Raw genomic sequence first — 18,734 nt, 5'->3', positions numbered from 1 at the left:
CTTCTAGTTGTTGCTTGTAATATTCTTACCATACACACATCTCCAAATCCTTACTTCTTCTCCAGTGAGATTTTGAAATGCTTCATCATGGATTGTCGGTGAAAGATAATGAATGTGCTGTTTTCAGGTTGTATCTTCATTTTTGGAGAGCAAGTATGTTGAAGATGACTCAAGAAGCTGTGGTGTGTTCAAAGTGAATAGAACAGTCTTTCCAGCACACTGCAATGAAAAACGTGAATGGATATGCAAAATACCAAAAGGTGAAATGTTAATTAACATACATTGTCTATTACGCCCATTACTTGCAATTCAGGAGAGACAAGGAAAAAAAAAAATCTAAAAGCCTGCTTTTTAGCCGTGTCTGGAGTTCTTATTGGTCTTCTGCATGAAATCATGGCAAAGCTGTGTGTGGCCATTATGATTTGTCAGACACTTAACAGGTCTAATGTATGCAGCCAGTTTAAAAATGGATAGCAATGACTAGCAGTTAGTTAGCAGAAGTTAATCAAGGCTCTTATTTATAAAGGTTACTAAAAATATTGTTTAGTAAGTGTGGCAATTATTTTATTTTATTCCATGTTTAACTATTTTTTGGTCCCTGAACAAGAATAGCAATATTCTTCATGATTTTTATTAAATCCTTACCATGTGGAGAAAGCAATGTTTTAATTTATTTATGTATTTTTGCAGGTGTTAAACCAAAGAATCCATCTTGGTACATATCTGGTATGAAACATTCTTTTTTTCACATCTTGAAACATAACTTGGAAATACAATTTAACACGTTGGTAAAAATAAAATAACTGAAGTGTTCCAAGTTAAAAATTTACATTAAGGAACTTTGTAGGAACTTGTTGCTATAGATCAAAATCTGCCACTCTTTTGTTCAGGAACACTGAAACATCAGATACTACTTCGGTTAGCTAAAGGAACGTTGCCAGTAGTAAGCACAGGAGTTTGATAACCTCTCCATCACATTAAAACTGCCTTTTTTGCAGTTTTGCAGAACTCTCTTAATATTACTGCAGTATCACAAGATAGAATATTTTTTTAAAAAAAATTACTCGGGGGGGCGTGTCTCATAAATTGATATGTTAAATATGGTTCTGCTGTTAGTTGTGGCATATTTCTTCTCTGACACGTTGCTGGAGGTGGGCCACAGGGTCACAAAGAACGAGACTTGAAATGAGTTTTTACCCCTGCACACCACTGACTCTTGCTTGTTTTCTAGAACTGCCATGGTCATATTATCAAGGAGCAGAATATCTTTTCCATGTCAGTCCTACAGACTGGGAAACCTATGAATTTGTCTGTGGCTGGCTTCGCAGTGGAATGGCAACAATAAATTCTTCTGGTGAACAAGCCTTTATTCAAAATAAAATTAAGAAGGTAACAAAAACTACCCCTTTGAAAAAAAATAAACCCTTAGGCAGTGACTGGCTATTTTCTGCTGCCTGTTGTTCCAGGTAGAATCCAAAAGACATTTTCCTTTAGAAATAATTCTCTCTAGCTGTCTTCGTTTCCCACATCCCTCCCTGAAGCCCTGTTTAGCTAAAGAAGTCAGTAATATTTCAGAATCTGCAGAATAATCTCTGCTAATGAACAGGTCGGTCAGTCTGCCTCAGAAGACCCAAGAGGAGCAAAAACCAGCTTCCTATCCCAAACTTATGAAAGTAATTGGAGGTAAAGAGAAAGGATTGTGTCACATGTGGTGTACATCCTTCTCTGTTTCTTCTTCCCCCACCCCTCTATGACCAAGGGGACACGTGGTGGTTCCTCAGGTGTTTACATAGCGGTCCTGCATTCACCAGGATGTCTCCAGATCCCGCACAGTTCCACAGTTATGCTCCGTTCCCGTTCAGTAACTGGCAGCTTGTCATCAGGTAGCAATACCAAGGGACATTTCTGTGTCTGTTTTAGCATGACATGGGTAGTAAGTCCAGAAGCTTGAAATGGCCTTCATAATTTAAATCTTCAACATGATGACTGAAATCAAGCTGGTGAAATCCTAGCTATAACTCCAGGGACAGTGTGGCTGCCACAACACAGGCTGTATTTCAGTTCTTTCTGGGAAAGAATAAATGCTTCTCAGAGACAGGGTGGCTTTTCCAGTGTCCTGCACATTCAGACCTTTTTTGTGGTTGTTGGCTCTTTCCCAAAAGACCCCAAAACTGTCACTATTGAGTGTCTAACTGTGAAAGTGAAGCCTGTTCATAGTTTAAGGCAGACTCAAGTCATCACAGCAATAATAAGTGGCTGTTTGAATTGCATTATTTCTGTGACTTTTCCATAATACTTGGCCTTTTAGGAGTGGCGGTCTAGACCCTTTCATGAGGACAATCAGTCTGGAAAGCATCTCTGGTTGTCTCTTGTATGAGCTATACAAAGTCAGTAAATGTTCATAGTAAACATTTTGGAAACATAAAGGACCAGCAGTATATTAATGCTAAAAGGAAATATTTGCTATTGTCTATTTTTAGGAGTTGGTGAAAAACAAATTCTGGCCTAAGACTGCAGTCCTTTTCAAGCCAGATAGGCTGTAAATTCCTAAAATGGTAAATTCCTAGTTTACAGAAGGTACATCAGCAATCCAGTGGAAACTGGGGGCTAACTCACACTCTACTTATGTGAATAACCTTACTGAAGTGACATAAATTAACACAGGCAGGATTGGCACCTGTTCTGCCCATTGGAGCCCAGTGTAGATGCTGTTTGTCTGAATAGAGTCTGACTATAGGAGTTTGTTAATGCTCTGATGAGAGGGCAACAACAGCTAAACATATGGCAAAACATTTTTTTTATAGCTATCGAATAGTGATGTTCACTGGTGGATTGGATTGCACGCAGAAAACCTCCGTGATGAATTTCGGTAAGAATACCTACACTTCAGCTGCTGTGAGTTGTACTTGGCGTGCCCTATTTATGGGCTGACGTTCAGTCTGAGGGACTAAAATGGTTTGATGACTGACTGGGGTATTCCAGGGACAATTTCAGTTCTCATGTAAATATCATTCAGAATATATTACCCTTGATTTATCTCCATGTTACAGTATTTCTTTTGAAAGGGTTATAAAAGACACAAGGCAAAGACATGAATATCAACCTCTTTGTTGGTTGTCTGGTTTTTTAATGCTTAGTTAATAAAGGGGAACTTTCTACCTCATACCTCCTTGCAAACGCTTTTAATGGAGGGTGTATTTATAGGTAAGGATAGGAACAAGCCTAACTACATTCTTAACATTTCTGTGCAGCTGGAGAGATGAATCACCAGTAACATACCAGAACTGGAATGAAGGGACGGAAAGAGATCCGCAGAAACCAGGGAAAAGATGTGGCTTCATTTCATCACAAACAGGTTTATTTTGTATTTCCTTTTGCTGCAGGAGTTGTGACTTGATTCTGTTGTTGGCCAAAGGTGTTACACTTTAATTGCTCTTAAGAAACACAATCCATATTAAAGTCCTGTTACCTGGTTATAATTTACATAACTGCTTTTACGGTTAAGAAAAGAATAATGAAATATCATTAATGTGCTCAGAGACTAGCCTGTAGGATTTTAAAGTATATTAACAGTTCCAGAACCCTAATGTCAAAATACAAAGATTCCAGTGATACTAATACTTTAGTTGTACTTAAGAATCTGTTGTGTGGCACAGCAAAACTCTTCATGCATTGCTGGTTTTCACAGTCCATAGCCAAATGAGCCAGATGGACTCAGCAACATTTTTTCCTATGTTTATAAACTGTTTTTCTATCAGCACACAACTTTATATACTCAGATTTCTAGCTTATTTTTGATCCCATAGCCAGTCTGCTGAGGGATTTTGGGGTGCCATGGTTTTGGTGCTAGCCTTTGCATCATCACATAGCTCTATATTTTACTGCAGTAATAAAAAAAGTTTACAGAGCTGCTGTTTGCAGTGATTTTTGTCATCTCACAGTCTAGGTTTTCTGAAGATCTGCAAGTCATATGCTAAAATAAACATGTCAGGTTCTATGGAAAGAAAAAATATCCAGCTTTGTATTTGTGAGAAGAGCTGAAAAGAATTAATCCAGCTGCACTCTTGTAACTGCAGCATCAAAAGCCAAAACTGAAAAAATGTAAAACCTTTTTTTCCCACATATAATCTGAGGGTTTTACTCATGACTTTCAAATACTTGAGTTTGGTGTTACTATAGTTAGTATCGGCTAAAAGGAAGAGACACTCACCCTCTCTCCACAGCTGGCCAGCAGATGGGAGCTGGTCAACAACTTGAGTGCACTGAAAAATGTATTTTCCTCCTAAGCAGGTCAGCGTTGTATGTCAGTACCTGAATCTTGCCAAAAATTTTCAATGTAAGGAAGTCAAACTATTCTATCTGGAAGGCATAATTTCTATACCTTTCCTTTTTTTGCATAACATTTTTTAAAATATGTGATGACATAAGCATGTGTTATGTGACTCAGTGTAGAGGAATTGGTTTAACTTAGTAAAATAAAACTGGGAATAAAACTATGAGCCCCATGGACCATCAGATCCCCTGTAACATGGTATGTCCAAATGTATTTGGCATAGAATCTCATCTTAACTCAACCACTAAAGGATACTCTTCATAACAATATCTAAGCTAGCTAAGAAAAAAACCCTTTCCAATTCTCAAGCTAATATTGAACTATGATTTTTCTTTTTACACAGGACTCTGGGGTGATGAAAACTGTACCGTCTCTCTTCCCTGTATTTGTAAACGTAAAGTTGCATGGAAAATAGAGAAAGAGATTCCAAAAGACCAGAACCAACAAGGAGTATGTCCCAACGGCTGGTTGCATTTTGGATTCAAAGTAAAATATTTTTTTCTGCTGTTTCATTACTCAAAATGCTTTCCATATTTATGACAGTAATTGGGCTTCTTAAGGATTATTTGGTATTTGAAGATTTTCTTCCTTTTTGAAAGCAGGGCCCTTAGGTTTATAACTACTGACACAGTGATATAAAGGTTTACAGCTATTAAGTAGCTTTGCATGCAGAAGTTGTCTTATTAAGGTGTCAAAATTTTACTTTCATTCCAGTAAGTGAATACTCATGTATGCAAAAGCTCTCCAAGTGTATTTGTGCGTTTGCAGTAAAAAGCCTGCTCGATTCTCTCTTTTCCACTTATGACAGTTCCAAGAGACTTCTATGGTCTCAAAATAGATCTCTGACCCTGTGTTGTACTAAACGGATGCCTAACTGCTGCCATCCTCCGAAGGACACTGTTTCAAATAGGGTTCATCAAAGATAATTATAAACGAAAATCTATTTGCAATTGAAGGTCGAAAGGCAATTATTTCATCAGGCCACTCTTAAATACATATGTTCCTTAATAGCAACGGGCATTGAGGTGGCCAGATTTACCCCAATGCTGAACTGCAGTGATGACAAGGATAAATTTATCCCAGATTGTGTTTGCCTTTAAACAACGGGTTTGAATCCAAGCCTGATCGCAGCTGTAAACTGATACCAAGCGTGTTGGAGAGTTCCATTGCAGGACAGAAACTAATTAAATATTTAATATTCATTAACAGCGTGTGAAATGGTTTATTTAGTGATCGCTCTTAGTGATTGATAAATAGTTTTTTAAACTGGAGAGAAAAAACCAGGAAAATACTTTTTTTTTTTTTTTTTTTTTGGAAACAGTGCTTTTTGATACAAATTCCAAAGGATCCAGAGCATCTGAGAAGCTGGTACTCTGCACAAGAGTTCTGCAGTAGCTATGATGGGTCGCTCGCTTCTCTTGAAGATGAACTGGAACAAGGTAGAGTACTGAAAATACTGTTGAATAAAATTTCATCTTCATTAGGATGTTGTAGTAAAGTTTAATCTTGGATACAGACTTAGGAAAAAAAGATCGTTCAGATGCCACTCGTGGTTCCACTGCTTTAAACAAATTAGCATTTCTCTTTCTCAGTTGCCCAAAATGTAAAGATTAAAATACTCACTGAGCTATATGACAGGTGCATTTTGAGGAGTAACTATAATTTCTTTTGTGCATACCACCATGCATTAGAAATAAATATTTAAAAAACGGAATACCCATTTAAAAATTTGCTATGTAAAATCTCTACCTTTTGGATGCAACATCACACTATTATAAAAGCAATCCCATTTTTATCCTTAAAAATCTGATCTATAGTGTAGCACATAAGCATAGCACTAGGCTGGAACTGTCAGAGAAATAAATGCCAGCACATTCAGAAATTTTTATAATCCCTGTTTGTAAAAATCTGTGGTTGAATTTCATACATTTGTAAAACCACTTATTTGGAGGTGGGAGGAATCCCGCTGGCTATCTTTAGTTGAGAAATCTTAACTTTCAACTAAAACTGAGAAGAGCTTTTTCAATGGGACAGTACCCTGAACTAATACCTAAGTTGTTCAAGCTACTGTGAACATTCTGGAAGACTTATCAGTTAATGGACTAGATCCAAACCCAGCTGAAGTTTAACTGAATTTATAGTTAGAGGACACTGAAATGCCACTTATGTTCTTACTTTCTAGTAACTATGTAACATCATCTATTAGTAATTATTTTTTTCAATCCTTTAGTGTGTTGGAAGAGACTTCATCTATCCCTAAATGATTATCAGTTTATTATATTTTATTCCTACTTCATTTTTTCAGCTTTCATAACAATGAATCTATTTGGAAGGAAAACTAGTGTTTGGATAGGTTTACAGAGTGATGATTATGAAAAATGGCTGAATGAACATCCTCCGATGTATTCCAACTGGTCTCCAGTTGAAGTAGTGCATGTGAGTATTTCCAGGGGGTTTAAAGACAATGGGAAGTTGTTTTGTCCGTAAGAATCATGACTAGCACAAAGACAAGGCCTCACTTGTTACAGCAACTTAATCTTCTCTTAATTTTTGCAACTTCAGACAACCATGGGCACAGATTTATGCACATAACTAGAGATGGCAAAAAAGGCACTATGGAGACAGTTACTTGTATAGTTTGTGGCTATAGTCACATTCTTTTGCAATTGCTTTTAAGCACCAGAGTTTGAATTACATGGTTAGTATCATATGCTGAGTCTGAGCAAAGTTTGGGAATAAGATTATGAACTTTGTATTTTAATGTATTGTTTTACGCCACGTTAGTCCATATTGGGCTTAGCGTTTTAGTTGGTTCAGAGGAAGCTGGTGACCCTTTTATTATGAGATTATTATTTCAAATTGTATTTATGAGATCGTTCATTGTTCTACACAGATATTTATCATAGTGCTTTTCAGATAATTATTGTAATAATTATGCGTTGTTTTTACACAGTGTCTTTTTTCACAAATATAAGGTTCTGTGTTGATTGCAGAGACAGCGTTATAAGAATGCAAACGTTCAAGACCAACTTCCACTATGTACATTGGTATCAAATAACCCTAATTTTTATTTTACGGGAAAATGGTACTTAGAAAACTGTCAGAAAAATTATGGGTTTATCTGCCAGAAGACTCAGGGTAAGGTTTTGGTTTGCTTTGCTTCTGTTCTCTGTTCTTGCTATATTGAATTCATCTTACATTATTTTCATCTAGAAGCAGCTTGTTTTAAGTGTCTACAAAACCAGGAACATAAAGATTTCTAAGATAGTTTTATGTTGATATTTAGACAAACCATCTCTACGCTATTTAATAAATCTGTAGCTGTCATGTAGAAGTAATTTCTAAAAAAAATGTTGTGTTATTAAGTTTTGTTACTAACTTTGAGCTTTCTGTTGTGTATCTTAGAATCAGGATTAGAGATGAAATCTCATGTTTTCTGTCATGGCAGCAGAGAGACAGCCTCTTGCTGGTGGTAGTGAACAGCTAAATTTGCTCAAATGTCCACATGAAATTACAAAAGGCAAAACTGAGGGTAATTTTGATGAAAATGTGATTTTTTTTGGGGGGATGGGGCATTAGACTTGTAATATTAGATCAGAATAGACTCTAGAAAATTTATTTCTGTGAACAGGGTGGACTGACTGGCCAATCAAATACAATTTGGCTTTTCTTTTCCTGCTTCTCTAATTCTGTTACCATTAAGTTCAGTTGCCAGAAGCACAAAGCTTTTGCGGGGATCACACATAATTTGTTTTCCTCGAGCAGCGTTCTGGCCTTGCCTCTCGAGTGGGAGCCACCGGCATCCCCAGGGCGCTGGGGTGGCTTCGGAGCCCCGTCCCAGGGCCTGCTGCAGCTCGGCTGGCGGGAAGCTGCCAGAGCATGTTCCCAAAATAAACCCACAGCAAATTATTAACCCGAAAGCAAAGGGAGGGCTGTAATCTGAGCCTGTAAGGAGTGTCCTTGAGTGCTGCACTTACTGCGGGGGTGGTTTTATATGGCGCAGCTTTATATATCACCTCTTGGTTGAGCCCTGCGTCTAAAGAGACAATCCTCTCCTCTGGTTGCCTGGGAGGGGAGGGAGAGTGAGTCAAGAAGTACGATAAACAAATACAAGCTTTGGGCAGTGCTTACATGTGGCTCTAGCAAACCCTATTAGCCATATTTGACATCATTTATTATGAACTACAGTTTCGGGGAGTGCTGGAGTAATCCTGCACGTAGTGTAGACAAAAAACCAAAAAAACAAAACAAACAAAAAAAAAAAAAAAAAGAAGGCATTTTCCTGCTAGTTTGTTTCATTTTCTTCCTGAACGTTTGTATTTTAACCCCTTGCCGCTGCTTCAGACAGATGGAAAAGGCGTTAAGAGGCAGGAAGGAAAACTGTTGCCTTGGGGTAGCCAGGCTGCAGGGCACCTGGGGGAGACTGGGGCTGCAGGGGCTGCTCAGGACCCTCCCCACTTTTCCTGGCTGGGTGAATGTGAGAGTGGCCCCTGGGCCCTGGCCAAGCGTGGTGGGGATGGGAGGGCCATGCTGTGCCCCGGGCTCAGTGCTGCCCGCCTGCCCCATGCACAGCAGAGTGCTCCTGGGGGTGAAGGGACCAGTCCTGCCTCCCCAGTGTGACACCCATGGCACTCTCCCTAACCATCAGGCAGTTCAGCTTCCTAATTCAGCAGAAAGCTTTCCTGTCTCTTTTTTTTCCTTCTTTCTCTCTTTCTGTCTTTTTTCCCTAGTTGATGTGATTTTGTGCAGCTTTTCCAGGCTGCATCGATTCAGGGCAGGGTCAGGGAAACACCAGGCCTGTGCATTGGAATATGGAGCTGGAAGAGCAGAGGCGCAAGGAAGGCAGAAGTGAGACAGCCTCTTGCTGGTGGTAGTGAACTGCTAAATTTGCTCAAATGTCCAAACAAATGTGTCAATTCCTGGAAAGATGAGCTGGTGCTTTGCTTCTGCCATCCTGTCCGCATCCCGTCTCCCCTTTTTTGAATTATTTTCTGTAGGAGACTAAAATGAAATAAACCAGCAGGAGATCTGAACTAGGCTCTCATCTCTTAGTGATGCTTGAATTAGGATTGTGTTGGCATTTTATTGCATTTCCTGTCTTTTCTGTCTTTTAAGCAGTGACACACACTGAAAACTGGAACAAAATGGGGTGCTTCAGTTAGCTGAAGAGTAGAACTTTTTCTTGCTTAGAAATTTCTAACTTTAAATGATTTGTGAATGACAAATAATAAATTTCCTGTTTTAAGATGCTTGTTAACACTCCTCCTGTCTTAGTCATAAAGGGGCAAAAAACACTCCATCTCATAGCAAAGCAATCACTTCATTTTATAATCACAGAGAAGTTTTACAGACAGAAGTAATTAATCCAAACTGGCAAACGAGATTAAAACTGAGGTGTTGCTTAATAGTCTTGTTTAAAGTATACTGTGGGCATTCATACACATTAGCAAAGGCATTTGCCTCCTGTAGAAAAGTGAGCCCAGCAGCATCATAGACTGGGCTGGAGTGGAGATGGTCCCTGTCTCCTCATTTTTTTCTCATGGGAGACTCTCTCTCTTTATTTCTGAAATCTAAAAAGTCTGCTTCTTCCTTTCATTTTTTTGGACATTACTGTGTTAGTTTGTCATCAAAAAGAGATTTAAGTCTCCATGCACAGAGGATTTCTCTTTAAGTGCCAGTACTGCAATATTCCCTGTATTGGCTCATGGATTCTAAAAAGGAGCTCAGGAAGCTCCCAGGCACGCACTTGTACCGTGAGTCACAGCTGGTCTTCCTCTCAGTTGTGCCAGTACAATTATTTGTGAGGCCAGGCTTTCTGCTTTAAACTGATCTTGGAAATTATAAAAAATATTGGTCAAAAAAGAGGTAATCTAAATTACATGCAAGGTATCTGAGATAAAAGCACACAGTAGCCCGCTGCTATTGGACATTTGGGATATGCCCAGAAACCAGGTGGTTTCTTACTGACCTTCAAAGATCCAGTCAGTGGAACTAACTCCATCCAGGTTTTCTTTTTTTTTTTCTTTTTGTTATACGTTAAACTTATTGACTCCTGTGATGAGTTCTGTGCTGTGATGGAATTTCAGATACTGTTGTAGTAGTCACCACCTTCTTCATTTTGTTTCTAAAGTTCACAGTGCTTTCTAGAAACCAAGCAGTTTGCAATTTGTATTAGATTTGTTTATAAGGTTAGTTCTGATTGTTAGGAGCTGTTCTGCTATGTTCAAGCTGTCTGGTTTTAAAAATAAAGAAATCCTTTCTTTCTGTTTATAACAGACACATCCAGACATGTCATCAACGCATCTGAAATGTACCCTGTGCCAGATACTTTAGAATATGGAAACAGAACGTATAAGCTAATACATGGGAATTTTACATGGTCTTCGGCTTTGAAAACCTGCATGGCAAACGGCGCGGAGTTGGTCAGCATTACTGACCAGTATCACCAAGCTTTCCTCACGGTCATTGTGAATCGGCTGGGATACAACCACTGGATCGGGCTGTTCACTTCGGATGTACGTAGTGGACTCCCTGGCTATGAACTTCGATGCTGCAAAGGAGTTTTTCCAGTAGCAGGCTAATGAGCTGTGTCATTCATTTGAAGTCATAGGAAGTTTGTACCTGGAAATGAAACCCTGGAATGCTTGAGCCCTAACCATTTTTTTTTGCAACGTAATGTATGAATCTAATGAGAGCCGGTTTGGTGCAATGTCTACTGAAAACTAAAAGCCATAGAAAGGATTTAAAAACACACAAAAACCCTCTTGTACTGTCAACATTGAAATTATGTTGTTCGTTTGTAGTTGCTCAATGGCCCAAATAACTGCTTGCTGAAAACAGCAGGTTAGATGTAGTTTGTGGTCTCCCAGAAGTAAGTTGGGAGGATCCTTTGATCTGTCTTTTGTAGATCCTCCTGGATCTACCCAGCCTGTGGAGAAGTGAAAGGTGTTCTGTGATATCTGGTGAGGATGCCGCCAGAAGAAGATGAACTTGAATGGTGCTAAAGCATATCAGAAAGATAATCCGAAATTTCTTTTGGCAGAACGGGCTTAACTTTGAGTGGTCGGATGGGACTAGGTCTTTGTTTACCTTCTGGGAAGACGACGAGTCCCAGGCCTTTGGCAGCTGTGTTTACATTGATACTTCGGGGCACTGGAAAAGTGCTGACTGCGAACGACTTCTGCAAGGAGCAGTTTGCCATGTGTCACCTAGTAAGTCAGAGGGAAGTTTTATATTAAATCTTTGCAGCTGCAAATGTATGTATTGACAGTGGAATATATGAAAGGGAATCAGTTGGTTTGAGGTTAAGTGATGGTGATAGTATTATTCGAAACTGAAGTATATTTCTGGCATTTCCTTGCTATTTCTCCTATTTGTGAAACGATTTTTCCCCATAAAATATTTGCCATCAGGTCTGGTCCGTAGGAGAATGGAAAAAGAACTTTCATAATAGAAAAGAAGCAGGAACTTATCTGTCTCTTCAGTGGACACTATATTATCTGTGAAAAATGAAGATTGCTAATAGCCTAGCTTGAAGGGAAATAAATTCAGTTTGCTGCAATTAACTGTGGGATGGGAGAAGGGAAGCATATAGAGCAAAGTGAAAATTACTGTCATGTGTTTACTGATTGCACATAAAAGACTTTGCAACTTTTTTTTTTTTAAGATAAGAATATCTTCCTGTATCCTAAAATATGTTGTGTTTCCTGCAACGTTCTGTCAATTACCTGGCCTTCATTGGAATCCAGAATTCGGGTCTGGAACTCCATTCAGTCTAGGACTACAGAGTCTTTGGCAGCATCCAGTTCTCAAAATAGTTCCCTTTGGGTGGTACTGATCACCAGGGGTTCGCCTACAGCTTATTATAGCTTTTGGATCTGTTGAGAAGAAAGCTGTTTCGGAATCCTTCAATCCAAAATTACTCTCTAGCATGGGTTTTGTACTGAAGTTGACTAATTTTCTGATTTGTTTCTCAAGTTATATAACCATATATAGCCTAAGGTTTACTTAATTTTTAAAAACTGTGTTCTGTAGCAAAGTAGCATGCATGTGAGACTGGAGGTAACATAGCTGAATCTACAGCACTGCCAAAAGCGATGCTGGGTATCGCCAAGGGAGCTTGTAGAGTTGCCCTGAGTCAGAGAGACTCTTTGTTGCAGCACATTGTACGCTGGAGAGGCTGGCTGCTGCTTACTGGTGGGAAACTCTCCTCTGTGCCACGGTATTTGGCATCAGTTATCTTTGTGGCTTAGTGGAGAGAAGCTCTGCAGTCCTTGGAAATCCCCAGCCCTCTGAGAGATGATGGGCAGCCCGGAGTGCTCCGACGTGCCCGTAGTTTGCTCATAACAGCTCCTTCTGCACATCAGTACTGGTTAGATTGTCCTGGTATTGCTGTTGCAATCCAGCAAGGCTTTTGATCAGAAGTAAAACCAGCTTTACTCTTTTAATACAAATATATACAACGCTAGATTTTTTACTTTGTAAAAGAGAGGCATAATGCAGTAACAGGCTTATTAGCATGACTCCAAAACCAGCATGTGGAATGTTATATTAATGTGTGTGTTGTCGTGCCAATGAAGCTGTGCTGTTATTTCTATCACAGAAAAGAAACCCACTGCCTATAAAGGCTTATGTTCAGAAAAAGCTGTTCCCTGGATCAAGTTCAAAAACAGTTGCTACAGCTTTTCCACAGTTCTGCAGGGCACAAGTTTTGATACTGCGTATGAAGTCTGCAAAAATCAAGGTAACTGATTCTTTTGTAGCTACAAAATGTCATTGTGGTATTTAAAAAAAAATACATATTTTCTGAAATGACTGAAATCATAGCATGTGTTTTCTCTGGTTCAAGATAACAATAGTGGAGCTCCTAAGCCAACTATGAAATTGGAGGCAACATATATCAAAAAATATTCCTTTCCATGTGAAAATACTGGTTTCTGGAATAACACAGAAAATTAATTTTTTCCCCTTCAAACTTGTTTTAAAATCATGTGAGAACAGTTTTATATCAGCCTGAGCATTTTCACATTAATTGCAAATTTAATAACTTAGAAAATATAACCAGACTTTTCAAGCTTTTCATTTCAGGCTTTTAATATTAACTTTTTGAAATGCAACGTTACATTTCAATGGCAGGAATTTCTTCTGTGTTTAATTTGTAGGATCAAATCTTCTAACTATTCAAGATGAAGATGAAAATGCCTTCGTTTTGGAAGAATTGCACAATTTTGGTTATTCTGTGCAAATGGTTTGGTTGAACATCCTGCTTGTTCCAGACAGTAAGTTTTGGGTGGAAGAGAGCTGCATCTAAGAGTCTGGTTTGGTTTTAGGTTGTTTTAATGCTACTGTAACCATCTTCCAAAACACTGTTGTCTTTTGAGATTTTTTTTTCACTGCTTTTTACATGTTCATGGTGTAAACCCAGAATACTTCCTAGTATTCTGAATACTCAATATGATGAGTGTGAATGCCTTTATTTTCTTCTTAAAGAAGCACTACAGGCTGTCTTCTGTGTCTACTGCATAGGATGTTTTTAAATCCTTCAAGGAAAAAAAAAAGTAAAATAGTGGCCGAACAGACAAAATCCTGGTATTCCGTAGTACAGTATTTTTTTGTGTGAGGATAAGTACAACTGAAACAGATATTTACTAAAATACTATGATATTTTATAATGATTTATAACTTCTGCTTTTAGATGGGACAATCTCCTGGTCTGATGGTTCTCCCTTAAATTATTCTAACTGGGGCATCAGGGGGCCTGAATTTGATCATGTCAAAGGGAATTTCTGTATCAGCCTGAGGACCACAGATGGAGTCTGGCAATTATCTCCATGCAGAGAAAAAAAGGGATTTGTATGTAAAATGGATGCAGGTATGTGCTTCCATAAAAGGCAGCAGTTGTGTCCTCGTAACCATTGCTTTACATGTTCTTTGTGGCTTGCTTACTTGTTCTCAGTTTCCATTTAAATAATTCTGTCCCTTGGTATTAGAAAAAATGCCCATAAAACCCCCAGCCAGCCAGGGTAACTTCCTTTTGAGGAACCTGGGCAGCCGTTGCGTTATTGCTGACTGCGGTGGACTTTCTGTGGTACGGGTGCGCCGTGTGCAGAGCATCAGGCTGACCTCCACAGACCCCGTAGGATGAGCAGGCACAGCCCAGGAGAGCTGCACAGGCACCACATCTGTGAGAGAGCTGAAGTGTTTCCAGAGCCCACCCAAAATGCCCAAGTCGCTGTTGGACCCAATAGTTAGATTGATCTACCACTGCACAGTTCTGCGCATGTGTTTGTACTTTAAAAAGTGGATAAATACTGCTATTCATCCTTGCATAAATGTCAATTAATATATTCCACCAAATTTAAGGGATTTTAGATAACAGATTAGGTCATGTTTAACTTGGAATCCCATCAACATGAGTAAAGTTAAACAAAGAACAGTCTGCTCTTGTATGGTTTTAGTTAGATTGTCTTCTCAATATCAGTTTTACCATGAGTATATGTAATAACTTTTGTTAACCCTATGGGTAATTTTATGACCCTTCCGGATTCTATTTCAGATATTGATGCAAGAGAACCCTCTGAAAAATGTAAGTTTGTTCTGTACTTTCTTAATTTTTTTTATAAGGAGTAATAACACATTTTAAGCTGATATTTTGAGAGGTAACATTTTTCACTGTTAAATCTGTAATTTAAAATGTGTGACATACAGGGGGTAATAATATGTTTTCCATAAAGCATCTATATGTTTATATTTAGAGTTCTATATAATTATAGCTATATTTGCTTAATACCAGTTTCTGTCCTTCCCTTCTAGCATCATACCGTGGGCTTGTAGCTCTGGCTGTTCTCGTGACGTTGGTGATGCTGGCTGCCATTTCTCTGTTTCTGTGGTGCCTGTACAAACAGAATAACCGACTCTTCAGCAGGATACTGTGGGTCAGAAACGCTTATTTGCCACAGATTAACGCTGACGTTCCTGCTTTGGAAGAAAGCATCCTCATTTCTGATTTTGAGACAAGCGACAATTAATTGATCAGAAGTAGCAAGCTTTCTTGTCTTCCATGTGAAACTCCACGATCTACAGTGGTTTTCTCCTTCTCGGGAGTCGCCCGGACACCTGTGTACAGAGGAAACCCTCACAGCCATCGGTATGAACACTGTAGGGGCTCCCTGCCTTGGAACACTTTTGCTTTGTATCAGGATGAGGTGAAGATGCACAGCAGAACCACAGAGGAATTGGCTCCTCTGGGACAAGCCAGGAACTGAAAATACTCCCACACCATAAACCTCCAACTGCTCATGTGGAGCAGTCATGTCCGAGGCCCCAGAGCAGTAGGAATTTTAATGCAACTTTGTCTTTCAGGAACGTTTGGGCTTTTTTTGTTTTGTTTTTATATGTCACAGAATCTGCTCATGAGCCAGCATTTAAATTTGGCCTTGAATTTAGGAGCTCTGAAACATACTCCAGGCGTTATGGGGTAGATTTTTTTTCTTTATAGCCATTCCTTCTGCAAAATGAACAGTTATTTTTCAAGCGGTGGCTTGTTGCCAGGTGGATTTCCAAGCTTGCAGAGAGATGAAGTCACTTTTGACTCAGGAGTAACAGAGTTTTGGTAGTTCGGGCCATGATCCCTAGGTCATATTATAAAATAAATTAGTCTAAAGATATAATGGTATATGGGCTTTGTCATCCTGAAGTTAATATATTCATTTGAGATGCTTCCGGCATCCTGTTAAAGATTCAATTATGTGACCTCTCACCTAGGTTATTTCAGAAATGGAATCCTATCAGCCTCTTTTAAAGACATTTTTGGGCAATATCTGTTTGAAGGAAAAAAAACTGTTACAGACCTTGCTGAAGTTATGGTAATAAATTGCTTTACTGTTCACCTACAGTATTTCTGCAAGCACTATTCACATACATTCTTTTGCTCTCAAAAGCTAAGGACAATACGTTGGGGAGCCACATTGCTGCTCCCAAAGGGTGCTATATTCCTCTAACCCCATGTAGCAGACCCTCCGAAGGACACGCTTCACTTTCAGTGTTCGTACTAAGGTGCTAACAAAGGAGATAAATTTCACTGACCAGTTTGCCTGCAGGCTGATGGTTGTGAAGGACCCAGCTCAGGTCTCTCCACTACCTCAGTTAAAGTGGCTGAGGACAGCCACGCCTACTTTCTGTGGGACTCCCACCATGCTAACCAGTCCTCCACCACATCTCTGAAAATACCTGGAAGGTTTTCAGGGATTTTATTTTTTAATTTTCATTGCAGTGTGGAAAAACAAATGGTTAGTCATGACGAGTTACTTCAGAATGGATTTACTGTGCCTTCAGTCTCTAAAAGCTGCTGCGAAGAGGTGCATTTATTGTTGGGTTTGTTGGTTTGTTTGTTTTAAGATGACTCATTCTAACAATTTTGCAAGAGCCCTAAGATGGAGGTATGTTCCTTGAAATTAAGCAAGCAGCCAAGGCCAACTGAAATGTTTTTACATAGTATTTGTGCACATGCACAGGAATGTATGACTGTGTTTTAGTTAGATTTCACATGGCCAATTCTAGAAACAAAAATTGCCTGTTCATGTCATAATTATGTATAGGGCTATTTTAAAAAATTATTTAGTATGTAGAATATTTCTGTGCTGGTTTACAGAACCGTTCAAAAATCTTGTCAAAGAGGCTGCAGATGGTTTTGATCCCAATGCCATTTTCAGCTTACTGTTTTCGGTAACTTCTATGGGTGTAGCTATCACAAGTTCTTAATCTGAAATTTTTCCATCATATAAAATATAAATAGCTTTTCTGTGCATATTTTGTCTAATGGTTTGACCCCATACATTCATTAGTTTTCAGGAGTTTTAAAAGTTTGGGTTTAGTCCTCTATATTTTTCTATGGGACTGTTTTTATGTCCACTATTAGAGTTTGTGGACTATAACTTCTGAGTACAATTGCCAGATAATCTGTTGTTTACATGTATGAACTGTGATAGCTTCTTTACCACAAAAATAAAAGAGGAAAAAAGGTTGTGACCAACTCTCCCTTCCCCGTGAGAATTTCACCTATTTAAACTACAGCTGGAGGTACTTAAACCAATGAACCCCCTTCATCCCTTTCACTGACAGGTGTGTAAATGCTGCCTTCTTACAGTACAGCAAGCAGAACGGCTTGCAGGCTGGTTTTTATTTGCAAGACTAAGCTGTGTCATCTCTGAGGATGTGTATTTGTCAGGCTGCAGTGCTGTTACTAGTTACGCAGGCTCCTATCGGATTTTGATGTGGTTAATGAAGGTGTGTTTTTTTCACAAAACTTGACATAGGCATTTTATCAATTTTCCTTGAGGTATGTTGTAATCATTTACATTTGAAGGGCAGTGGTATAATAAATAACTCTAACCTCAAATTAGTGATCCTTGATTAACATTGACTGTGATGTAGATGATCTTGCATTAAGGGAAAATAGTTAAAGTGATGTTTTCTTCCTGCTTTGAAATGGTTTTGAGGGAACAGACCCTTAAATACTTACTTTTAAATCTTTCATCATTTAACTTTTATAATTGCAGGTAGTATTCACTCAAGAATGTAATTGTTGATTGCTTTCTAGTCTTCATTCTGGATTTTGTTACCTATAGCTTTCGTTTGTTTTCCCTTAATCAGATGTCTCCTATACTGTTCCTGATCAGAGTATGTGGTGACTATGTTTTTACTGCTGGCCTTCATGATATTGGCAGTGAGATTCACTGTACTATTTCAACTGGAAAATTAAAGTGTGAATAATAATTTTCTGTGCTGTAATTTTTCTTGAATCTTTCCCCAGCTTTAATTAGCTGCCAGGCTTTAGTGTCTCGTAACAGCAGTCCCCAGGCTTCACACTGGGTCATCCTGGTAGGAGAGGGACAGCTTACACCAGTCTCTTTTCTGGCTACGTTGCTGGACCTAGACCTGGGCACTGCAGACGGTCTCCATACATGTGGTGGCCCCAATGTTCCCCAGGGCACAGACGAGGATTCCCCAGGACGTGTGTGCAGGAGGTGCTGGGAGGAGGAAGGAGCCGCAGCACCATCAGTAAGGATGATGGATGGAAGCATGGTGCTGATCCACAGATAATCTCCCAGCCTACTGCCCATTCCCTGCAGTCCTGGGAGCTGGGGCCATCAGGGATCAGTGATGGGCTGGAGGAATTTTCCTGCTGGACTGTGGAGGCTGTGTTGTGTGGGAGCCCATTCGTTTCTGCCACAAACAAGGTGGAGATACACAGACTGCAGCACAGTAGCTTCCATGGGTAGCACCGAAGTGCTTCCAGTGTCCCAGAACTGGGTTCACCAGAGCCCGAGCAGACAAATTAACATTGTGTTTTCCTCTGTTGTGCCAGCTTCTTTGAACGCGTTTACTGAAAGGGAAGTGTTGG

General features: G+C 39.3%; 1 protein-coding gene across 1 annotated transcript in view; it reads left to right on the top strand.

The window, feature by feature from the left end:
* The window catches only part of PLA2R1 (phospholipase A2 receptor 1), a 42,835-nt gene extending 24,729 nt beyond the window's left edge, over window positions 1-18,106 (top strand). Inside the window, exons 15-30 of the mRNA XM_086464997.1 lie at window positions 128-260; window positions 691-726; window positions 1,232-1,389; window positions 2,805-2,869; window positions 3,252-3,355; window positions 4,677-4,819; window positions 5,655-5,772; window positions 6,639-6,769; window positions 7,327-7,471; window positions 10,610-10,848; window positions 11,376-11,544; window positions 12,936-13,076; window positions 13,495-13,611; window positions 14,028-14,204; window positions 14,889-14,918; window positions 15,146-18,106. Of these exons, the coding sequence (XP_086321123.1) occupies window positions 128-260; window positions 691-726; window positions 1,232-1,389; window positions 2,805-2,869; window positions 3,252-3,355; window positions 4,677-4,819; window positions 5,655-5,772; window positions 6,639-6,769; window positions 7,327-7,471; window positions 10,610-10,848; window positions 11,376-11,544; window positions 12,936-13,076; window positions 13,495-13,611; window positions 14,028-14,204; window positions 14,889-14,918; window positions 15,146-15,360 (2,121 nt within the window). The 3' untranslated portion in view covers window positions 15,361-18,106. The remainder of the gene's footprint in view (window positions 1-127; window positions 261-690; window positions 727-1,231; window positions 1,390-2,804; window positions 2,870-3,251; window positions 3,356-4,676; window positions 4,820-5,654; window positions 5,773-6,638; window positions 6,770-7,326; window positions 7,472-10,609; window positions 10,849-11,375; window positions 11,545-12,935; window positions 13,077-13,494; window positions 13,612-14,027; window positions 14,205-14,888; window positions 14,919-15,145) is intronic.
* Window positions 18,107-18,734: the final 628 nt, after the last annotated feature.

This window comes from Leptosomus discolor, chromosome 5 (genome assembly GCF_034619465.1).
Source record: "Leptosomus discolor isolate bLepDis1 chromosome 5, bLepDis1.hap2, whole genome shotgun sequence".
Taxonomy (NCBI): domain Eukaryota; kingdom Metazoa; phylum Chordata; class Aves; order Leptosomiformes; family Leptosomidae; genus Leptosomus; species Leptosomus discolor.
This window is presented reverse-complemented; position numbering and strand designations above follow the sequence as displayed.